We start from the raw sequence: 15,069 nt of genomic DNA on the forward strand, positions 1-15,069 counted from the left end.
TACATACAAAGATCTGTTATTTAATTTTAGAAATATGAAAGAAATTACACTGTATTAATAATCATTTACAAAATTAGTAATGGGGATGGCACATTTAAGCGAACAGTTTTCTGACAAAAATGGATGTGAAAAAGATCAGCTTCATTGATAAAGGTAATTAGAACTGTTATAAAACTGAAAAGCAAGTATGTCAGCCTGTATATCACTAATTTGGTTAGAGATCATCAAGATGTGGCAGTGAAATGTTTCCTGCACAACTTTCAACTCTAATAAAACAAATCACAGAAAATGTTAGGTTATTATCATAACACTGGTTCCCTGAAATAGAAATGTAACTACTACTGAATGGGCGTTTACCTCCTAAAGACCTGAATCCTAAATATATCAAAGCTTCTCTTTGAGCCTGTGATGCAGTCGGGACCCCACCCCAAAGGGATCAAAAGGACTGCAGTCACAGATCTCAGCATAATTTTTCCTTCAATCCTGCTGCAAATAATAGACACAGCGACCTCAAAGGTTAATGGTTACTGTTCTATTTCAGGGAACCAGGGTTATGATAATAAAGTAATGTTCCCTTTCAAGTATGAAATGCAACCATTACTGAATGGGTGAATATACCCAAGCCATCGCAAGGGCATGATTGCAGAATGACCGGAATTCTGCAAGGCTAAGCCGAGAGGCTGCCTTGTGCGTCACCATTCGGTAACCCAGTAACAAATAGCTAGGGTGAAAAACCGAGGGAGAATTTCACCTCTATGCCTGTGTTGTAAGGGTCAACTGGGAAGCCGTCCTTAACACTCTAGTTCCAGGGTTTTGAGGATCTATGATATTAAGTCTGTACAGCCTAGTGAAGGTATGGGGAGTAGCCCACACCGCTGCACTGAAAATGTCCTTGACAGATGCATCTTGGAATAAAACCCATGATGTTGCATTGCCCCTGGTGGAATGGGCAGTGAGCATCTCGGGAGGGGGCAAGTTGACTAGCTCATAGGCAGTCCTTATTGTGTCTGGGACTGGCCATGGGACTTTGCCCCATAGCAGACCAAAAATTATTCAGACTGCCTCCAGCTTTTTCTCCTGTCAACATAATACACCAGGGCCCAAACTGGGCAAAGCGTATGGAGCTGTTTGTCCCTGTCAAAGTAAAAAGGAGGTGGATGGAAAGCCTTCAATTCCACAGATTGGTTGACATGGAAAGCTGAGATAGTCTCCGGCGAACAGGCAGGATAGGTACGAAGCGTCTAAAAAAAATAAGCAGGCTTTCGCGATAGAGAATGCCCGCATCTCACTCACCTGCTTTGCAGATGTGATAGCAAGCAAGAAAGCCGCTTTAAAATATAGCAATTTCAGCTCAGCTGAAAATAGGGGTTCAAATGGAGGCTTCATGAGTGCACTAAGCACCCTGTTTAGCCTCTAGTGAGGAATAATGTCCTTCATAGGTGGACAAAGCGTCCGAGACCCATTCAAAAATTGTCCTGCCAGGAAGTGAGCTCCTGGGGAGTCCATCTTGACATGACAAGCTAAAATAGCTGCCAGATAGACCTTTAACTACCAGTCCATCAGTACCTCTGTTGGAAAGTCCCAGATGGCTCAAACACAACCATTCAGAGGCCAGACCCAGAGCTGCAGGACTGATGGGTCGGGCTGCCATAAGGTCTCCCCGTACCCTGCTGAGCAGGTCAGAGCGCATCGGCAGTCCCCACGGCTGGCCGATCAGGAGCTGCAACAGGATTGAAACCCAGATTTTCCTGAGTCAGTATTGGGCTACTAACAGCACCTTGGCCCAGTCCTGCCTAATTTTCTTCAAACACTGCAAGAGCAGCGCGAGCAGTGGGAAGGCGTATAACAGATGCTAAAATCTAGTTAGGTTGCTAAAATCTAGTTTTTAGCATATCTTAATGTGTACCGTCGATCGCTACTTAGCTTCAGAATCACACATTAAACAAAAGGCTACTACAGAGGGCTGAACAGAACATAAAATAAACAGCTTTCAGAAACCCGAATGGAAAGTCAGCCTAGACAAAAAGTATTCCTGTCGGCACGGTAAATCAGTACTACAGGTACGATCTAGCACAGCCACTTTGCTTCAACCTGCCACTTACTTTTTCGCAGTTGGAATTTTAGACCCAAATAGCCACGTTTTCTTTGTTTTGACTTAGTACTGATAAAATAAATTATTGGATGGGACAAATAACATCACAACAATGTGCTGCATATATAGTATACTTGGGTAAATGAGTTTTGGGGCTGATTTTAATCGATTTCCAAATCTGTATAACTTAGCAAAGCTTTGCCTTAACTTCCAACCAATTGCCTTTAACAAATGACAGCATTCTGTTTTAGTAAGGAAGCAAGTACCACTATTTTAGGCTTTATAGTGTTCTGTAATCCTGTCTACTTGGATTTATTTAATGTTTAAGCAGGTCCATGAAATGTCCGCGAAATGCTAAATTTTATTCCACAACCTACCTGCGAAAAATACATAAATTTACCGCGATTTAAGTAGACCCCTAATTCTAAAATTCTAAATGTGTAAAAAGCACATAAAATGCTAAATATATACAGATATAAGCAAAAATGTACTTATGTACTAATGTACAAGGCTCTCAGATCAGGTCAGTCTTGAAATGAAAAACAGCACTGAGATCTGTGACTGTAGTACTTTTGATCCCTCGGGCGGGGTCAGGACTGCGTCAAAGGCTCAAAGAGCAGCTTTGGTATAAAGTATTCAAGATTCCGGTCTTTAGGAGGTAAACACCCATTCAATAATGGTTAGATTTCGTACATAAAAAGCAAACAGCTGTGTACCAATGTTGGACAGTGTTTCACACATCCGATTACACAGACCCCAATTAGCACTTATTTTGAAATACTTTACCCAAGGTAACAAGATTAGAGCTAATAGTAGTCTGAGATTATACCCCCAAAAATCAAACACATAAAACAGCTAACATATTAGGTCAGAGGTCAATATCAAGTGTTTAAATGTTTTAATAATCCTGGAAATGTGGTCACCCCCTCAGAATTACTGCCACAAAAGGGGTTTACATCACAATCAAACGTGACCCAGAGAATCACAGAATAAAGTGGTGTATGAGGCCATTACCTCACAGCTTTAGGTGTGCATCATCTGGAAAGAAAAAAGGGGTTTTGTGGGACACCTGTTAAGTACTGGGGATGCAGATGTTAAATAGACCTCAGAAATTACCTAAATACCCACAGATCAAAGGCTTTCATATTTTCTTGGTAAACACTACTATCTAAATTACCTGATCCCCTAGATATTCCACATCCAGTGCTAGCTGTAACCGGATCTTGTTGTCGTCACTGAGACCTCGGTTTGTCCCTGTGCTGGTTGAAGTTACAGTTTTCCGAGCCTGCTTCAGTCTTTTTAGACTTTCTTCCATTTTTTTAACCGAACTCAAAACATCTGACACTGTTTCATAATACCTGAAAACAAGAACAGAAAATGTTACCAACATGTCTTTAGTTGATTTTTAAAATAATTAAAAAGATCTATTTAACAATGTAAACAGTGGATGATCTAAACACGTGCTGTTTCAATCATTTAAAATAATGCATTCTCAGAGTCACTTTAATGTTTCAGTAGGGCAGTAATTTCAGAGACTTTCTGTTTGTTTTTTAGTCTCTGGATGTATATTCTCCAGCTAGAGACCCGTACAACTTTAACCAGGCTTATTTGCTTGCTTGTCATTGCCTGTGCCGAGATGCATCTCCTCTGGTATAACACTATTCTATGAGAAATTGACATTCCCGGGGAACTACATATTACACGGCAATGGGTACATTTCATGGAAATCGTGAAATCTGTGATAACTGAAAAAATACAGCCTAAGCCATAGTATTGTTTTCTTTGCCATCCTGAGCTGTTCATTTAGTCTGACCCTTATGAGTTTGTAGTGCTGTGGCTCCACTGTGAACCGTCTGTGCAGATAATGTTGGTTCATTCCTCATTCCGCTCAGTTGTAATGAATGCCCTGCACAGTCTTATATGACAGAGAAATATACACAGACAATTTTGAAATAATTGACGTCTCGTTTATTTTGGTATTTGCAAATGAAATACCTGATTTTTTTTTTTTATTTTTTTATTTTTTTTTTTTTACAGAAAATGTTCGTTTAAGGGTTTCCATCCATCTTTTTAGCACAGAAAAAAAATACTATTACTGCCATGATTTATTTTTAATAATAAATGAAATTGGCTCCTTATGCTTTAATTATGAAAACATAAAACCACCTAATACACTGTCAGTCAAGTACTATTGTATTAAAAAAATATTTTCAAAAGAATTTAGATGAGGAATCCTGCAGTTTTTGTGGCATCTGATTCAGTACTCAATAATTCTAGGAACAATACATTTCAATGCTAGTTCTGTATCACCAGCAAAATGAATTTCATACAATAGTTAAACTAGATAACAGAATAATACATAACATATAGTAATTACTGTACACTGCCACCTTTTGTCATTCATGTTAAACGTGCACACAGCTGTACAGTAAGTGAAAATAAATTATGAACACATATTTACAACTACTGTAGGTTGCATAAATACACAACACATGAATCATCATATGAAAAGCTGGATATTTATTTATTTGCTCAGCTTACTGTTGTTGTGCATACACACTTGTGACCAGGATGACTGTAAGTGAACTTGGGAGGGCAGCCCCTTGCCATACAGGCGGCAGGTGATGTGGAGCAGCAGACAACCCCGGGCGATGCGGAGCAGCAGGCAACCCCAGGCGGTGCGGCACGCAGGAGGTGCCCTTGGGCGGAGAGGGGCAGGCGTCCTGGGGCGGAGCCGGGCAGGCGTCCTTGGGCGGTAGAGACAGAACCACCAGGTACTCACCCTCTGCTGGTGGAGGTGGGAGCTGCAAGCAGTCTTCCCATGGCGGTGGATGCGGAACCAGCAGGAATTCACCCTCTGCTGGTGGAGGTGGGAGCTGCAAGCAGTCCTCCCATGGCAGTAGAGATGGAACCAGCAGGAATTCATCCTCTGCTGGTGGAGGTGGGAGCTGCAAGCAGTCCTCCCATGGCAGTAGAGATGGAACCAGCAGGAATTCATCCTCTGCTGGTGGAGGTGGAGGTGGCGGCGGAGGCAGAGGCAGCTCCTGCTGCTGCTGCTCTGCTCCTGGTGGTGGAAGTGGTGGAGGTGGGAGCAGCGTGTAGTCTCCTAGCAACGAAGATGGGAGCAGCATGTAGTCTCCTAGCAACGAAGATGGGAGCAGCGTGTAGTCTCCTGGCAATGAAGGTGGAAGCAGCATGTAGTCTCCTGGCGACAAAGATAGGAGCAGCATGTAGTCTCCCCCGACTGTAGGGGACTGGTGCAGCTCTCCCTTTAATCCCGGGAAAGTGGTCCCTGTGTCCGTGCTCTGCTGTGCAGGGAAGATAGTGCTCAGGGGGTAGTGCTGGCTCTGTGGTGGCAGCTCTTGATTCTCTTCCCTGCATTGTAGGTATGGAGGCAGAGACAGCTCCTGCTCCTCTCCTCGTGAGGGTGGTGGTGAAACCAGCATGTATTCTCCCTCTGCTGGTGGTGGTGGAACCAGCAAGCATTCTCCCTCTGCTGGTGGTGGTGTGAGCGACAGGTAGTCCTCCCACAGTGGTGGAAGTGGAACCAGCAGGCATTCTCCCTCTGCTGGTGGAGATGGGAACAGCAGGCACTTTTCCCCCCACTGTTCTCATCTTGGGCTGTGGACCTGGGGGTTTCCCTTTTTTGGGCTGCAGACGCACGGCGTATCTGAAGCCAGTTAGTTGAGCACCATGGCTGCGATGTCTGGGAGGGATGCTGGGTGGTGTTGCTGTTGCCAGGCCTCCCAACACTCCCTATCTCGGGCCCCCAGGAGGTTGATCACTTCCGGGAGGGCCTCCTCGCTATCCCTCTCAGGATCTGTCAGCGCAGAGTCAGCTGAGGATGCAGAGGCAGCTCATTGCTCCTCTCCCTCGGATGATGGTGGTGGAGGTGAAACCAGCAGGCATTCTCCCTCTGCTGGTGGAGGTGGGAACAGCTCCCTCTCGGGCTTTGGATGCACAGGCTCCCCACTTCTGGGCGCTGGATGCACAGGCTCCCCCCCTTCTGCAGCTGCTGTCGCCTCCCCAGGGTCCACTGCTCCTGCTGGTGCTGCCGTCGCCTTCCGAGGGTCCGCTGCTCCTGCTGGTGCTGCCGTCGCCTCCCGAGGGTCCGCTGCTGCTACCGTCGTCTGGGGTCGCCTGCTCTGCTTTGCCTGGGGTTGCTGTCAGCCCTGCTTTTCTCCATTTCTTTATGATTTTTTTTTTCAAAAAAATATTTGTAATCTTTGTTTTTTTCCCCCAAAAGGACACTTCACACAAAAAAAACCCTTTTTTTTGTGCGTTTTTTTTTTTTTGAAAAACACAGAAAAAAAAAAAACGCTGCCCTTCCCTGGTCTGACTGGGTTGGGTTTATCCCTCTTCAGACACCATATGCGACCAGGATGACTGTAGTGGTGACGTCAGACCCGAAAGAACAAAGAAACCAAAACACGTAATGGTGGATGAAAACTGAGCTGTGGGACGCTCATTATATTTATTAAGTAATAAAACAAATATTTAAACAAACATAAGACATAATAATAGTAACTAAACAAGTATTGTGCTGGTTTTAACCAACACGTATAGCAATTGTTTATCTCTCAACTTTAGTTTTACCTCCGCCGTAATGAGCTTGGAGTGGGTCTTTATCGTTGCTGGAGCCTTAATTCACCATTAAACCATGACCTTATTAAGGCTCCAGCCACAGTCCCACGAGCTTTACAGGGATGGGGATTCAACCCCATACACACTTTGAGACCGGCTTTCTACCGGTCTAAAACAGCAAACAGTGACGGACGGCTTTCGTCTGTCCTCCCAAAACACAATATATAATAATAATAATATTAACAATAATACAGCGCACACATGTATATAAGGGCAGGACACTCTGCCACAACACTTTATACTGTATTTCAGAAGTAATCTGTGACAAGCCCGTTTCTATCCAGATAATGCCCTCTGGCGTGTAGAAGATCCAGGGCAGGTTTAAGAAACTTCAGTTTTGCCATTTTTATAGCTGGTTTTGGATACCACAGTATGTTTTACAATAAAATAGCAACTAGCACTAGATCTAACTTTGCCTATGGAATTTAAAGCAATCCATGTATTGCGGATCACTGTTAAGTTAGAATGCTATTTATCTATCAACTGGTACATTTAGTATAACTTAATATTTAAACAGATTATAATAGTTACTAATGAAAGTATAGTCTTTGAAAATACGAGTCCTCAGCCATGCACAGCAAACTTGCATACAGTAGCCCACTGTACAGATGTGTTTGCCACCTAATTACTTGATGCCACTTATAATGAAGAAAATATTTATTTCTAAGAAGCAATGATTTAAAATCGAGTTTTCTAATCTCATGTTAAGCACAATCTGATACATACCTTTGGGTGCTGTTACTGAGCACTCCTCTCAGCAAATCCTGTATAATTGACTCTTTAAGCATGCTTTGATAGTCATTCTGGAGTTGATGGAGGGGCTTTAATGCGTTATCAACATATGCTGATGCCTTTGTTGGGACTTCCTAATGAGAAACATGAGGCACAAACAATTATTAAAACAACAGAAGCAACTAGTTTCCTGTTAACTGAACAGAAAACTTGCTATGTACAGGCCAATATCTTTAATATACTAACATATGGATAAAATACAGTAGTTTCTGAAAGGCCTTTTATTTCTAAAATTGTGAAGCTGGGACAGAGGATACAAGAAAGTGGTATATTTAGTAATCCCCAGTGAGGAATGAGGTAAGAAAGGAAGTGTACACGTCCGAGAAAGCTAGCAGTTAATACTACAGGCCATTATGGGATAATCGATATTGAAATTTTAATAAAAGTTAACAATCAAGCGCTGACCTTGTTTGTCCTCCGGTAGAGCCTTGGAACTTCAGATGCACTTCTCAGATAACTGAAACAAGTGTCACTTAAATGCTGGGTAATCCTGATACTCAATGCTGGTATGCAACTAGACAGTGACGCTTGTGAGTCGGCTAGAGAATCTATTTTGAATAGAGATTACATTAAATTGTTATGAGTTACAATTCCAGTTATAACAAGTATGTCAGCAACACAGCCATACTATTTTAACATCACTTCAAAAGGGATTGCGGAAAATGTAAAACACCACATAATAAAATTATTGCCTCATGGGTATTTATCCTTAAAGATCCTGTAACCTGAATAGATACAACAAAGACTGCTCCTCAGAGCCCCTGGCGCAATCATGCCCGACCCCGAGGGCATAAATAGACTGCACGCACATATCTCAACATCATTTTTCCTTCAAGACTCTTTCCTAGGCACAGCAGGGGCATCATGACCAGTGGAAAGGCATACAGCAGCTTCCTTGGTCACGTGTGTGCCAAGGCATCTACTGCCAGAGGGTCCCCAGCTCCTATTATAGAGAACCAGAGGGGACAACGGGTCAATTCCTGGGAGGCAAAGAGGTCTACCAATGCTCTCCCGAACCTTTGCCAAATGAGACTCGCCACCTCTGGGTGAAGCCTCCACTCCTAAGGCTTCCCTAGAGAAGAGGTCTGCTGCCAGTTTATCAACCCGCAACAGCTTGTGGGCTACTCGGTGAAGACTGGGAGACCTGAGGCCATCCTGGTGGTTTATAAAAGCCTCCACGGTACCTTTGAGACACTGTAAGCAGGTGGCCGTTGTTTAATGCGGGAACATACGCAAACGACTCAAAGGAAGGGTCTGGGAAGCTGCAGCCATCAAGCCCAAAAGCCTTTGGAATGTCACTACTGTGAGCATCTTGTTGAGCTGAAAAAGTTTCAGACAAGCGGCTATTCTCTGCACTCTGTCGTCCGACAGTGCAGACAGCATGGACCTGGAGTCCATGCACACTCCTAAATAGGAGGCTGTCTGTGAGGGTGTGAGCTGGCTCTTTGCATGGTTCAATGACAGGCCCATCCAATGAGTCCACTAATCTATGAGATTGGTGACTCTTTCTCCTCCTCTTCTTAGAAATGGAGGGGAGGGAAAGAATGATGAGGAAGACCATACCACTTGTTTAACTCTCCTGCTCTCCTTGGCACACCTCCCTCAGAGCAGGATGCAACCATCCCTTTATGGATAATGCTGGGGAGCTCTGTCCAGGTGGTTTAGACGTGGACTGCTCCACTGAGCTGCGAGACACCCATTTCTCTAGCGTTTGCTTAGAGAAGGATGCGCAGAACTCACAGAACCAGCGGTCTGCGACTGCCCCCTTTGCATGCTCCGGTCCCAAACAGGAAGAGTACCTGCCGTGCTTATCCTCTATTGGGAGATTGGCCTTGCAATTGTCACACGGGTAAAACCCTGGCATGACGCAAGTAGTAAGCAGTGTACTCTGTAACAACTGCTGCCTCAATCTGCTCAAGCTGGAGCTTTATATGTGTGTGTGTGTGTGTGTGTGTGTGTGTGTGTGTGTGTGTGTGTGTATATATATATATATATATATATATATATATATATATATATATATATATATATATATATATATATATATATATATACACACATACACATATACACACACACACTACTGTTCAAAAGTTTGGGGTCACTCAGAAATTTCCATGTTTTCCATGAAAACATACATGAAATGAGTTTGAATCGGAAATACAGCAAAATAAATTGGAAATATAGTCACTGACAAGGTTAGAAATAATGTTTTTTAATTGAAATAATAATTGTGTCCTTCAAACTTTGCTTTCGTCAAAGAATCCTCCATTTGCAGCAATTACAGCCTTGCAGACACTTTGACATTCTTGTTGTTAATTTGTTGAGGTAATCTGAAAAGATTTCACCCCATGTGAAGCACCTCAAACAAATTAGATTGGCTTGATGGGCACTTCTTATGTACCATACGGTCAAGCTGCTCCCACAACAGCTCAATAGAGTTGAGATCCGGTGACTGTGCTGGCCAGTCCATTATAGACAGAATACCAGGTGACTGCTTCTTCCCTAAATAGTTCTTGCATAGTTTGGAGCTGTGCTTTGGGTCATTGCCCTGTTGAAGGAAATTGGCTCCAATCAAGCACCGTCCACAGGGTATGGCATGGTGTTGCAAAATGGAACGATAGCCTTCCTGCTTCAAGATTCCTTTTACCCTGTACAAAACTCCCACTTTACCACCACCAAAGCACCCCCAGACCATCAAATTGCCTCCACCATGCTTGACAGATGGCGTCAAGCACTCCTCCAGCATCTTTTCATTTGGTCTGCGTCTCACGAATGTTCTTTTTTGTGATCCAAACACCTCAAACACTTTTTTCCAATCTTCCTGTCCCGTGTCTGTGTTTTTTTTGCCCACCTTAATCTTTTCTTTTTATTGGCCAGTCAGATATGGCTTTTTCTTTGCAACTCTGCCTAGAAGGCCAGCATCCCGGAGTCGCCTCTTCACTGTTGACGTTGAGGCTGGTGTTTTGCGGGTACTATTTAATGAAGCTGCCAGTTGAGGACCTGTGAGGCGTCTGTTTCTCAAACTAGACACTCTAATGTATTTGTCCTCTTGCTCAGTTGTGCACTGGGGCCTCCCACACCTCTTTCTATTCTGGTTAGAACCAGTTTGCGCTGTTCTGTGAAGGGAGCAGTACACAGCGTTGTACGAGATCTTCAGTTTCTTGGCAATTTCTTGCAAGGAATAGCCTTCATTTTTCAGAACAAGAACAGACTGACGAGTATGAGAAGAAAGTTCTTTGTTTCTGGCTATTTTGAGCCTGTAATCAAACCCACAATTGCTGATGCTCCAGATACTCAACTAGTGTAAAGAAGGCCAGTTTGATTGCTTCTTTAATCAGCACAACAGTTCTCAGCTGGGCTAATATAACTGCAAAAGGGTTTTCTAATGATCAATTAGCCTTTTAAAATGATAAACTTGGATTAGCAAACACACGTGTCATTGGAACACAGGACTGATGGTTGCTGATAATGGGCCTCTGTACGTCTATGTAGATATTCCATTATAAATCAGCCGTTTCCAGCTACAATAGTCATTTACAACATTAACAATGTCTACACTGTATTTCTGATCAATTTGATGTTATTTTAATGGGCAAAAAATTTGCTTTTCTTTCGAAAACAAGGAAATTTCTAAGTGACCCCAAACTTTTGAACGGTAGTGTATGTGTGTGTGTGTGTCTATATATATATATATATATATATATATATATATATATATATATATATATATATATATATATAGACACACACACACACACACACACACAATACCAGTCAAAAGTTTGCTGGAAACTAGGTTTTTTTCCTAATTGACAATTTTTTATGTCATATACGTTTCTGTAAATATTTGAAAATGAAAACACATATATAAACACATACGTTAGAATATCCAAACAAAACATAAGGAGTATCAAAGCAATGTTCAAGAAAATTAAAAATTAAAAAAGCCACCCCTTGCCTTAATAACAGCCTCACAAACACAAGGCATTCGGTTAACAAGTTTCAGCAGGAAATCACCCGACCTGTCTTCCAGGTTCTTCTGCAGCAATTCCCAGAGATGTAGGGCACTTGTGGGTAGCTTTGCTCTTCTGTCCAGTTTGTCCCATACAAGTTCTATGGGATTGAGGTCTGGAAACTGGGCAAGTCAGGTCATTAGACTGAGTTGTCCTTCACTTTCCTTCTTCGCCAGATAGTTCTTGCACAACTTTGAGGTGTGTTTTGGTTCATTATCTTGCTGAAGAATGAAGGACTGTCCAACTAGCCGTAATCCCGATTAAATGGCATGCCTCTGAAGTATGCTATGATAGCCATGCTGGTTGAGCTTGCCATGGACTTGGTAAAGATCACCAACTCTGTCACCAGCAAAGCAACCCCAGACCATGACACTGCCTCCTCCATGCTTGACAGTGGGAATCAAAACATGCAGAACTCATGTGCTAACCCTCTCTGCGTCTTACAAATATGCGGCGGTTGGACCCAGACATTTCAAATTTTGACTCATCGGTCTATAAGACAGACTTCCACTCCTCGAACGTGCAGTTTCTGTGTTTTTTGGCCCAGGCAAGTCTCTTCCTCTTATTCTGCACTCTTAAGAATGGTTTCTTTGCAGCAATTCTTCCAGTTAGGCCAGCTTCACGCAATCTCCTCTGAACAGTTGATGTTGAAACATCTGTACTTCTAGTAGCATTTAGCTGAGCTTGTATTTCAGGGGCAGTTAATTGCCATTTTCGCAGACTTGTAACTCGAATGAACTTGTTCTCTGATTCTGAGGTCACCCTTGGCCTGCCTGACCTTGTTCGGTCCTGATGAATGACAGTTTCTTCAAGTCGTTTGATGGTCTTGCCCACAGCAGTTATAGACACTTCCAAAGTTCTTGCGATTTGTCTTAAAGCTTGACCTTCATTTCTTAAAGTAATTGCAGACTGTCTTTTTTCTTTGCTTAACTGAGCGTATTTTGTCATGTTCTGCTCCCTTATATTCAGGAATGACAAACTTGTGCCTATGCTACCTATATTTATAGTAATCATGGACCCTCACCTGTTAACAATAATTGGTGCCAAAAGGTTAATTAGGTAACATGCTCGTTTACTCAGAGAACATCTAACAAAGACACTTTTATACTTAGGCCAGTGTTCTAACACCGTGTTATACACATTTCAGACTTTTAACTGACTTGGGCTTCAGACTTAAATCCCCTTGCTTTGGGTGACCATTTCATTGAAATTGACAAGATTTACATTTTCATTTAAAAATAACATTTTTGAATGCAATTCACTTATGATTACAAGATTATATAAGTGCACATATCATATAATGAAATATTAAGTGTTTATAGACAAGTTTATACAGTTAAAAGCATAGATAATCATGAAAAACCTGGTTTCAAGCAGGTGTACTCAAACTTTTGACTGGTACTATATATATATATATATATATATATATATATATATATATATATATATATATATATATATATATATATAGCACTTTGCAGCAGGTGCAGTACACAGTACTTGCCACTAGAACTTGCTCACAGACAGCACATTCGGCAATGGTAAAAGTAATGTATTCAAAAAAATATATAAAACGGCACGAGTTAAGACTCAAACCGGTCTGCTGGTCCTGGACAAGGGATGGTATCGCTATTTTGTACCACAATATCACCTTTAAACCGAGTCTGAATGTGATTAACCAAGCAGACAGTAAATTGAACCGAGATGAACGGTGCCAGTCAAGTAGTGCTGTACTGTGCCAGGCACGGTTCAGTGGGTGGTTACAGTCGGTGGGGGGTACACCGCTCTGTCCCATCCCATGCCTGTGACCCATAGTTACTGCAGAAGCAGTATGTAGCGGTGCCCACGTATATAGCTTGAGGCAAACCAACACAGCCCTAAGACTGGGGAAATCCTGCTGGGAGCTGTGACAGACTTCGCAATGGCACTGCAAGCAGATCAAGGTGGCATTAAACACTGTGGGAAAGATTGCTAGCAATCAGACCTGACAGATAGCTAGCCTAGGGACTGCATAGTGAATTGTAGTGGTAAACTCATTCATTCTACAGAATTTGTTCCGGTGGTAACGGGGTAGGCCTGGACCTACAGTTACTACTTAAGCTGCTATAGGGGTGCCCACCTATAGCGCTTCTGGCAAATCAACACAGTCTTAAGACTGGAGAAGTCCTGCTGTCAGAGTCATGACAGCCTTCGCAATGGCACTGTACGTAGAGACCAGGGCGGCAACAAAACACTACAGGAGACGCTGCGGACAGCCAGACCTGAAGAGGAGAGACTGTTAGTGAATCAGAATGGTAACCTTGTTCGATGTACAATGTACCAGCGGGAACGGGAGCAGGTCTGGAACCTACAGTTACCATGGGAGTGATCCTTAGGGATGCCCACCTACAGTGCTCTTGGTTAATCCAACAGTCCCATGTACCACAGAGATAACACAGACTTAAACAAGATAGCTGGTTCTGCATCCAGCGCTCTCTCTCTCTCTCTCTCTCTCTCTCTCTCTCTCTCTCTCTCTCTCTCTCTCTATATATATATATATATCAGTGCTATATATCACAGACATTTGCAGGCCTTTTTGAGATGTTATAGTAATAAAATAATGACTTGGATCGCATTATTGAGGAATTTGGTGATAAAACGAGTGATCAGGAGAGGATTTATCAGTATGCATGTCTATAAAGAGGTATGTGAAAAATACAGTGAACAAGGAGTGGGGCTTGACTGGAGATACAGTACTGAGTGACCTTTTGCGATTCAATGCCTTTTAAACCTGTTTTACTCAAAAACAAATTTAAACAGCGTGTGTAAAATAAACATCACTGAATAAATGGACTGCTAAGGGTTAGAACTCTAACTTCACAATAATCCTGCAAGTAGAATTAAAGTGGCAGCGCACGTCTCGATCCAACAGGTGCGCTAGTATTTTTGTGAAAAAACAGAAAAATACACTAGAGAAACATTTTTTCTCACACAAAACAATAAAAACTTCATTACCGTTAATTATGTATAATGTTGGTAATAAACTATTTTTATTATTTCCAACTTCAACGGAAGCTAGCAGCCTGGGAGATAACACAAGTACCTGATTATTTGATCCTGTGGAAGGTTCAACGGAGCCGCCGCTGAGGGAGTTAACGAAAACCGCGGCTAAGTGCACAATATGTGTAAATAGCAATTACTATAATCATATAAGCATAAATCGTATTAACAGTGTAATTACACAAGCGAATAAGCAGATTCAGCATATATGTGCAACACTTTTCTGTTCGTAGTCTCTCTCGTCTCGGATGAAAGGAAAAATGACAATAAGATCTGTGCATACAGTCTATTCATGCCCTCGGAGGCGGGCATGACTGTCACAGGCTCTGACGAGCAGTCTGTTATATCTATTCAGCTTACAAGGTCTTTTAGGATAAATACCCATGAGGTAATGGTTAAATTTCATACTTGACAGGGAACACGGTATAGACAGGTATTAAATGTCATTATTCTTGAGCCCTAACCTCGTACGCACTAAATTTACCT

The 15,069-nt window shown here is 42.4% G+C and overlaps 1 protein-coding gene across 1 annotated transcript in view; it reads right to left on the bottom strand.

Moving 5' to 3' along the window:
* cog2 (component of oligomeric golgi complex 2) overlaps positions 1-15,069 on the bottom strand; it is a 62,940-nt gene that overhangs the window by 1,184 nt on the left and 46,687 nt on the right. Inside the window, exons 15-17 of the mRNA XM_041252806.1 lie at positions 7,934-8,076; positions 7,463-7,602; positions 3,270-3,450 (exon numbers count right to left, since the gene is read on the bottom strand). Coding sequence (XP_041108740.1) covers positions 3,270-3,450; positions 7,463-7,602; positions 7,934-8,076 — 464 coding nt within the window. The remainder of the gene's footprint in view (positions 1-3,269; positions 3,451-7,462; positions 7,603-7,933; positions 8,077-15,069) is intronic.

This window comes from Polyodon spathula, chromosome 6, assembly GCF_017654505.1.
Source record: "Polyodon spathula isolate WHYD16114869_AA chromosome 6, ASM1765450v1, whole genome shotgun sequence".
Classification (NCBI taxonomy): Eukaryota; Metazoa; Chordata; class Actinopteri; order Acipenseriformes; family Polyodontidae; genus Polyodon; species Polyodon spathula.